This window comes from Cryptomeria japonica, chromosome 2 (genome assembly GCF_030272615.1).
Source record: "Cryptomeria japonica chromosome 2, Sugi_1.0, whole genome shotgun sequence".
Taxonomy (NCBI): domain Eukaryota; kingdom Viridiplantae; phylum Streptophyta; class Pinopsida; order Cupressales; family Cupressaceae; genus Cryptomeria; species Cryptomeria japonica.
In genome coordinates this window covers 279,519,620-279,529,933 of record NC_081406.1, presented here as the reverse complement: position 1 = coordinate 279,529,933, position 10,314 = coordinate 279,519,620, and the positions used below count along the sequence as shown (strand labels likewise).

General features: G+C 32.7%; 1 protein-coding gene across 1 annotated transcript; it reads left to right on the top strand.

Annotated features, from left to right (window-relative positions):
* The first annotated feature begins 5,671 nt into the window (after positions 1-5,671).
* Positions 5,672-9,549, top strand: LOC131030482 (putative leucine-rich repeat receptor-like serine/threonine-protein kinase At2g24130). The gene is made up of 2 exons (XM_057961322.2): positions 5,672-8,643; positions 8,736-9,549. The coding sequence occupies exons 1-2, from the start codon at positions 6,237-6,239 to the stop codon at positions 9,182-9,184; spliced, it is 2,856 nt and encodes a 951-aa protein (XP_057817305.2). The 5' UTR covers positions 5,672-6,236; the 3' UTR covers positions 9,185-9,549.
* Positions 9,550-10,314: the final 765 nt, after the last annotated feature.

Genomic DNA, 10,314 nt, shown 5'->3' with positions numbered 1-10,314 from the left:
TAGTTTCTACTTTATTCTTATACAACAATACAACAATACTCTAATACGTTTATCTTATATATGCATTTATTATGCTTACCCAATTATCGTTATAGCCATGTTGATTTGATTGGCTACCACTTAGGATTATTTCTTCAATCATTGGTTAGCCCTATGGCCAAGAACTTGAACTCTACCTTCTTAAAATTTAAATTTAAATTTTGGCCAATTGACACTCTTTATTTTCTCACCCCAAGTCAACGAAGTATATGTTTTGCAAAATTTGTTGCCATGTGCTATTATTAGAATACATCCAATAGAATTGATTTGATACATCTAGAATATATAATTTCTCTCTTATTCTAAATCATTAAATGAGTAATCAATAGTGAAACATTTGTATGTGAATCATTAAAGGATTAGAAAATCAACATACATAATTATATATCCTTTATTTGTTGTGTTCAATCTTCTTACACATTTTTCTAAGGCTTGACCAATGATAATATAGCTCCTTGTGACATAATAGCAACCTTTCCAAGTTATTTCTAAATATTGCTAGTCATCAATTATTATTGGAGAACAATGTAAATGGGAATTAACCAAATGAAACAAATAAAAACAAGGTTATACAAATTACTAGATCATTTTCATAGATTCAAGATATTTTAGCAAGCATGGACTGAATCCTAATCCTCAAACTCAACAGTGCATAGAGAAATTCAATAATTATAATTTCACGATGAATTAAAAACTCTCATATTCTATTAATGATCTTAAGGCCTTCAATACAATACTACATCAAACTTTATTCATATTTTTATCATAGAATCAAATACATGTTTATTTTTGTAGTTTTGAAATTCAATTTCAATACATTTAAATATAATTTCAAAAAACACTACACAATTACATCATATCATTAACTTATATATTTTACAAGTTTTTAAATTAGCCTATGGATATTTTATTTTCCTCTACACCAACAACCATCCACTTTTTCTTAGGTCTATATGAAAAATGTTCTTAATCATTTTTGTATGACAACTTGCTAACTTGCTTTGACTATGTTTGTGTGGTCATATGACTTACAACAACCATCCACTTTTTCTTAGGTCTATATGAAAAATGTTCGTAATCATTTTTATATGACAACTTGCTAACTTGCTTTGATTATGTTTGTGTGGTCATATGACTTACAACAACCATCCACTTTTTCTTAGGTCTATATGAAAAATGTTCTTAGTCATTTTTGTATGACAACTTGCTAACTTGCTTTGACTATGTTTGTGTGGTCATATGACTTATGGAAGGTCATAACTAATGTTATGTAACCACATAAATACAACCGTCTATATTTTTATGATTATTTTCATGTGACTCTTTGACTTTGACCCTAGTAGTTATTTTTATATGAAAATGTGCCTATGCTTATTTTCATGTCATTAGTTGACTTTGACCAAAGTCATCTAATCGCACAAAAACAACCATCTACTTTTTATGATTATTTTCATGCCATTCTACGCCTTTGACCAAAGTCATCTAGCCACTCAAAAACAACCATCTACTTTTTATGATTATTTTCACGTGATTGTACATAAATTTTATTTGTTATTTTCATATGATTAAGTGACTTGACAACCACTTTCACACAAAAATAACTATTTATCTTTACGCCGAAGGCATCTCTTACTATGGAACGCACCGGCTAACTTTTGTAAATCTATGGTTGATACTTACTCTTAGGCGTGCAAGACGATTGAAACGTCTACAACTGTTGGATTTTTTCGAAATTGTTTTTACTTGTTTTTTTATAAAAGGGTTTCACCTCCAACCGCAGCCCATAGTCATATTTTCTCTCGATGTAATCAATGCCTCCCGTATGTCTGAATGTAAATGCATGTTAATGCGTGGCTGCCATTATGCTGTTCCGTATAATCTGCACTGCCAGCATTCCTTGCTTCATTCCTGGCTGAAATTTCAAAGTGAAATTGAAATTAATTATATAATATAAATTATACTTTCTATCAGAAATGGTGGTGCAGTTTGAATCCCTTTAATATAAATGATATAATATTGGAGGAAGAAATATAATTATTAATATATAGTATAATGTGATTTTTTAAAAAAATAAAAAAATGTTATGAAACATAATATAATGTGGTGCGTATTTATAATTCCGAATTTTAAAAAAATATAGAATACTTTATGAAAGATATATATTAAATAAAACATTAAAAAATATATATATTATTTTAATATTATTTTTAAAACTAATAGAAATAATTTATAATTTTTTCTATTATAAAACACTTTTTACATATAATAATATTTTTCTATTTAATTTTGCAATAAAACTCAAAATTATATATAAAATAAATAATTGGTAAAAATTATGCTTAGCTTTATTTTTATTATTTATATATTATTTACTAATTTATAATATATTTTGTTTACACAAAAAAATATTAAAATAAATTTGAGAAATTTCATATTTAAATAAAATAATAATAAGATAATTAAAAAACAAATAAATAATCTATTTTTTAATTTCAATGCTTGATTAGTTTTAAATTTTGATCTTTGATTAAAAAGAATCTCTAACAATATTTAAAGGTTATATTAATTTGAATAATATTTTTCTTTAAAGCATTGATTAATTTTTCAAAAAACAGCTTCAATAATATTTTATATTAAAAACATCAAAACTTCAACATCTATGATATCAAGAGATAATAAAAAATATATATAATCAAAATCATAATACTTCATTAGTTTCATTTATCCACATGAATTTCAATCTATCAGAAATAAAGAGCTTAAATATAAGACCTACTAATCATTAAAAAACTGAATGTAATATGATATGAAATCATTAGATGAATTCATTTAGAGTGGAGATTAAAGTTTTTATTTATCAATTAAGGTATATCTTTATTTCATTTAATTTCATAGTATCACTTGAGGTAGATAACAAGTTAAAGAAATCTACCTTAGGCATGATCATGATCTTATTCCTTAAAAAATATTGAGCCTTTGTACCCAACAAAACTTGACACTTAATTGAATATTTGTGAGATATTCAAAGGCCACTCAATGAGAGAATTATTTTATAATAATAATAGTGATTTTTGAATTTATAAATTATCCCTTTAAATAATAATGGTATTAATTTTATTTTAAAAATTAAATTATTTTTTTCAAAATTATGACTAACATTTTTCTATATAAATACTTGTTTGATTTATATTCTTTGGTAAGAGACCAATTGCCTTCTAATTTTTGGGAATAGCTAATATCAGGCATGCATAGACTTAAATTTTAACCTTTTTTTGAGGAAAAAAATGCTTATTTTAATGTGAGATTCAAGTTTATAGTTAATTACATTACACTTAGAATATAAACATGGCAAAATAAATATCATATAATGAATATGTGAATGAGAAAGATCAATGAATGTAACTACCTACCAAGTATAGTGTTAAAAGTCGCATCTTGGTAGACATATGATGCTATAACCAACTTGTAGAGTAATAATGAATGGTCGAATCTAGCTACATCAAAATTTACAGAGGAGTTTCTTTTTTTGTTTGGGTTGTTAGGGTTTGCATAAAGTACTTTTTCTAGCATTCTATATGATTTATTGCTACATTTTAGCATTAAAAAGAATTCAATGTTCAATTAATTCACATAGTCAAACAATGAAAATTCAATAGAGAATAAAAATTATCTCTCCACCCTTTCTATCTATATCTCATTCTCTCTATATCCATATCTCTCTACCTCTACATCCCTATCTCTCTCTTTCCCTACCCCTCTCTATATCTCTATAGCTCCCCTTATCTCTCCCTATCTCTACCCATATCTCTCTAACTCTATAATATCCCTATCTTTTTTCCTATCTATCTCTCTATATTGCCCTCTATCTTTCTCTCTATCCATATATTTCTCTACCTCTATATCCATATTTCCCTAATTGTCTTTCTATATCTCTATCTCTTTATGTATCCCTCTATATAGATCTCTATAATGTCCCCACTCTCTCTATTTCCGTATATCTCTATCTCTCCATCTTTTTTATCTCTATCTATCTCCCCTTATTTATCTCTCCATCCATATTTTTCCATCTCTACTTCTCTATGTCTTTCTATCTCTCTATCTCCCTCTACCCCTCTCTATATCTCCTTATATCTCTATATATCTATCACTCTATCTCACCATCTATATCTCTATCTTTTTGTCTCTCTCTTCCTCTTTGTCTCTCTATCTCTTCCTATCTCTCTCTATCTTCGTCTCTCCCTCTACCTCTCTCTATCTCTCTATCTATTTCTCTCCCTCTATCTTCTTCTCTCCCCCTATATCTCTAAATATGTATGGCCTCTCTCTATCTCTCTATCTATTTCTCTCCCTCTATCTTCTTCTCTCCCCCTATATCTCTAAATATGTGTGGCCTCTCTCTATCCATCTCTCTCTCTCTCTCTCTCTCTCTCTCTCTCTCTCTCTCTCTCTCTCTCTCTCTCTCTCCATATTCCTTCTTCCATCTCTCTCTATCTCTATCTAAATGGTCTACCAATTGACCTCATGTACTACACAAATATATACAAAAAACATTATCTAACTTTTTCCTCATTGACCTTCCACACCTCATTGGCGTACCCATTGCACACTAAGGTGCAATTACTAGTTTATATAAACTACCAACAAAAAAATTTCTTACGTCGAAGGTGTATTAAACTCACATAATGGATGTAAAAACGTTCATTAATAAAAACTAGAAACATTTAATTTGACATGTTTGTGACACTTAAATGCATGAAAAGGAAACAAAAATATTGTATTTATTTTCTCCTCTCAACTACCACTTAATAGGTCAGATTTTTTGCTTTGATAAGAGTTTAATAGAAATATAGAAAAATCTTAATATCTTAATATTAATTACAATAAGATAAAATAATAAATAAATATGATACCTTTTGGTATACTTTATCTATATTTTTCTAAAGATAGGTATACTAATTTTTATATAAAATCAAATACCTACTTTCTATATAAAAATAAATACCTTTTTTTTCGATTATTTTTTTTAAAAGACTTTACTTACTTTTTATATTTTTTTTTATAAATATCTCTATATAAGTCAAGATGAAAGACAAAGTCATTCAAAAGGGCTCTATCTAATGAGTTGGGAGTTTAAGAGCATTGACAAAGTAGTTTAGAAACTTCCCTTGGTCAAGGAAGGGTTTTCCACCAAAATATTCTAGATTTTGTTGTTATATTCATTTTTTCTTGTTTTTTTTCCCTTTTAAAATGAAAGTGTCATTTTTAATATTCTTTATTTTGCATTTTTTTAAAAATATTTAATATCATTTTTTTACAAATATTTTTTTGTCCTTTGTTAAAAATAAATAAATTGATAGTGGTTTAAAGAAGATGACAGTATATTAAAATAGATTATTAAATAATGTATTCTTAATAATTTTAATATAAATATCTTAAATACATCTTTTTAAAAATCGAAGAGATATATTAAGACTTTTGTGAAAGAAAATAAAAACACGTGCCCGTTGAATGCCAAGTTAAGAGTTTGCATTACTGGACGTGTAAAGGTTCCGATTCATTCCAGGGAGTTTGGAACGTGTAAGGTTCAGGTTCATTCCAGGGAGTTTGGAGGGCATTCCATAAACTTGGAGACTTGGAGTTGTTTACACCATCCCATATAAAAAATGACAGGAATACTGAGTCTCTTTGGGTACTCCTTCAGAAACAAAAACGAGCCAAACTAGGGAGATCATTAATGCGGAAATGAATGAATGCTAGTTTATGAGAATTAGATCTGGTAAGCTTACACAGAGGAAGTTGCTTGCTAATTCAATGGTCAAAATAGACTTCATTTGACCTCCAAATTAATAAATAACTCAACAGTTGTTTAAAGTAGGTGCTCTCCATCCTCCATCATCCTTTATGAGACAACCTAGTTGACATTACTGAGTCGTTTTTTGAAGAAGGAAACAGCAAGAGCTATGGCTCCATTTGTCATGCATAAAGAAGTGCCATTACTGATAATCCTATTATGCTCCACACTTACACATTCCAGCAATGTCACTGATCAGCAAGCTTTGATATGATTTAAGGACTCCATTGTGTATGATCCTCACAATTCATTACAGACCTGGGATCCCAATTACAGCCTCTGTAATTGGACAGGAATCCAGTGCAGTATAGACAGCCAAAGAGTGGTTGTCCTTAACATCTCAGGTATGGATATACAAGCTCCTATCTCCCCTTTCCTTGCAAATATTTCTTTCCTTGAAGTGCTTGACTTATCAAATAATCATTTCCATGGTCCCATTATCCCACAATTGGGAAGTGTGATTGGGTTGAGGGAGCTTCTGTTAGATGGAAATGAGTTGGAAGGTCCAATTCCAAAATCTTTAAGTGGCTGCATCAACCTAACAGTCTTATCCTTATCACATAACCGCTTGAGTGGACCCATTCCAGCAGAACTAGGAATGCTCGCAAAATGTAAAATACTTGACCTAGGGTTAAACAATTTCACAGGAAGTATACCTTCGGAGTTGGGAAACCTTGCCAAATTGGTCAGTTTGGATTTAGGGGAAAACAATCTTTATGGCACAATTCCTGGGTCACTCTCCAACTGCACTTTACTCGAACAACTCGTTTTGAAAGTGAACCAACTCGGTGGTCCCATACCCTCGGAGTTTGGTGCCACGCTCAGCCATTTGCAGGAATTACATCTATGGGGTAATAGCCTAGTAGGCAAGATACCAGTCTCCCTCACCAACTGTTCCCAACTCAGGCTCCTCATTCTCAATGAGAACAAATTCAGCGGATTTGTGCCAGTAGAGCTTGGTAAGTTATCCCTCCTTGAAACCCTTTATCTGCATGAGAACCAGTTTCTTACAACACCCACATTGCCCTTTCTGTCTGCTTTAGCCAATTGCTCACAACTGCAGAACATCGATGTCTCCAACAATGCTCTGGGTGGGGTTTTGCCTATTTCCATAGCCCAGTTGTCTGAAAAACTCACTTCACTAGATTTATCAAACGCCAGTCTAGGAGGAAGCATACCCCCACAAATTGGAAATCTTACAAATTTGATATATCTTGCTCTGGCTGACAATGTCTTGACGGGTAGCATTCCATCAGAAATAAAGATGCTCCATAGGTTGGAAAGATTGCGTCTTCGTAACAATAAGTTGCAAGGGCCCATTCCAAGTGAGATTTCTCAGTTAAGAAATCTTGGGGGTTTATCAATTCGCCAAAACATGCTGTCTGGATCAATACCTTATTCTCTTGGTGAACTGCCATACTTAAGAAGGCTGCTTCTTTCTGAAAATCAGTTATCAGGAAAGATTCCTTTTACTCTCGGTAAGTGTTGGCGCATGGAACTGCTTGATCTGTCATGGAACAGACTCACTGGAAACATACCTAGAGAGCTTGGACATCTTTCAAATCTTCAGTTCTATCTCAACCTGTCACACAATGCTCTTGAAGGCTCCCTGCCTCTCGAGCTTGGTAAAATAGTCATGGTGCAAACGATAGATGTCTCTTTCAATCAGTTAACTGGTCTCATCCCTGATACACTTGGAAGTTGTACAGGACTGGCAAGACTGAATCTTTCTCATAATATATTGCAAGGTTCGATTCCACAGTCATTGAGTAAAATAATCTATTTGGAGGAGCTAGATCTGTCTTCAAATAACTTATCAGGTGCAATACCAAAATCCTTGGGAAAACTTCTCATGCTTCATACTGTGAATTTCTCATTCAACAACCTGAGAGGAGAAGTTCCCTCAGAATGGGCTTTTCCAAATTTCACTTTCAAATCATTTATGGGAAACCCTGAGCTCTGTGGATCACAATCAGACTTGCTTGCATGCCCATCTTCCACTTCTCAGAAAAAGCCGAGCCATTTGCTTCTCAAGGTTATGATAGCATTTGTCAGTACTGGTGTTGCAGCTTTCCTACTGTGCTGCTTTTTGATGAGGTTTTTAAGGAATCAAAAGTTGAATAGCAGGTTATCAAGTGTCCAAAGCACCTTTTGGTTTCAGAAAGGGCAACCAATGATTCCATATGAAGCTCTTGTGAAAGCAACTGATGGATTCAGTGATGGAAACAAAATAGGAGTGGGTAGTTTTGGATCAGTCTATAAAGGGATTTTGGATGATGGCACACAAGTTGCTGTCAAAGTCCTCAATTTGCAGAGTAATGAAGCTTGCAAGAGTTTTATCAGAGAATGCAAAGTGTTTGGCAGAGTTCGGCACAGGAATCTAGTTAAAATCATAAACTATTGTTCAATGCATCACTTCAAAGCTTTGGTTCTCCAATTAGTACCCAATGGAAGCTTGGAAAACCATCTGTATCCTAATGGAGATGAGGTTGAAAGTGAGAATTTGTGTAGATTAAGATTCAGCCAAATACTGAACATATCCATTGACATAGCTCATGGCATGTCATACCTGCATCATCATTGTTTTGAACAAGTGGTTCATTGCGATTTAAAGCCCAGCAACGTGCTTTTGGACAGTGATATGACAGCACATATATGTGATTTTGGCATTGCACGATTAATGAGTGCAGATTCAACAAATTCATTCACTTCCACATCCACTTTTACAGGATCAATTGGTTATATTGCCCCAGGTATGAAAATTTACAGGATATGCAAAATAAAATGCTTCTATTTTCTGTTTATTTTTTCATGGGGATTATATAGTTTGTTGGCTTGGATGCAGAATATGGATATGGAAACAGGACATCAACAAAAGGTGATGTATATAGCTTTGGCATTGTCTTATTGGAAATGATGACAAGGAAAAGGCCAACCAACAGCATATTTGTGAGAGGACTCAATCTGCATAAATGGGTGAGCATGGCTTGCTCTCATAGAATGATGGAAGTGGTGGACTCCAGTCTGACGGAAGATGCAATTAGTGATGAAGGAAAAGACTGTATATCTCAAGTATTGCTACTAGGTTCGGTATGCTCCAGAGAATCACCAGAACAACGACCAACTATGGCGGAGGTGGTAACAGTCCTAGATGGAATTAGAAATAAATTTGTAAGAACTGCTAGGACTTCCAGATTATCATCAGATTCGTTATCTTCCCTGGACAGTATAAGCCTTCTCAGAAATGCTGCTGAAGCATTTGAAATCGAGGGGTCTGAAATTGAAAGCATTTGAAACTTAGAAGGTGTCAAGCCTAAAATCAAGTAGGCAATGACTTAAAATGTTTAAACACGGTAGATATCAAAATTTAGTAAAGCTATAAATGAAATTTTTTCTGCTCTCCAGTAGAGTTCTTATTTGGGTCTGATTTCATTTGAAATCTGTATTCAGTATAGTTTGATTGAGCAAGCAGCTGATTGACAATGATTCTGGAATCAACCCTGTAAGATTTGTTTGAATCTGTAAATTCCCTAGACTTTTTATGTTATGTGAAGTCCAACGGACTCACTTCCTTTTTCCTCCATTTGTTTGACTTTTCGACTTCTCTTGGAGATGGATAAAGTTATGGATAATGTAGTCGTTTGTTAGTCATTGTTGAAGCAGTTTCTTTGCTGCTGTATATATAAACAAAAGATATTAATACAGGGATTTCCCCTGCTCAATGTAGATGTAGTCATAGTGATGAACCACGAAATCTAGTATTCCGTATCTCAATTTGTCTGTGTCATCCGTTGTTTATTTCTGATTCTGTTTATTGATTTATTCACACTTCATATTCAACATTATTGGTGATCCAATTTGTCAACCCTGTAAGATTTGTTTGCATCTGTAAATTCCCTTGCCCATACTAAGCTGACCGCCAATCTGAGGATTCCGTTTCTGCAATGTTTTTGATCTCCGTTTTCATTTGCCCTTTGCCCTTCCTGTTACCCTAGAAGTTCGTTCGTTTCCCATTTGAAAGGGCTTGTACTCTTCGATGCAAAAGTGTCTATCGGTCTTGTTTTTTAACTCCCACATTCATGCGGGTTCACGTGAGGGAAATAAATGCCCATATATACCATGACCCAATGAAATAAAACTACACATATATAATAATAAGATTCACTAATGAGGAAAGTTCTCAATATTGGATGCTAAAGTTTACCATAATAATTGAGATGACAAAGTGAGAGATCTGATTGTCGGAGCCTTCACAAAATAGAGTTGAAGGTCAGCTATTTTGCATCATCATGTCTTCTAATCAGCCACTCTATTCCACTCCCAAAAGCTAATTGTCATTCAAATTTTGTTTGTTCAACATGTCCACAACAATCTGAGAATCCAACTCACAAAAAATCTGCCTCCATCGTAAAGAACAGCCTTGC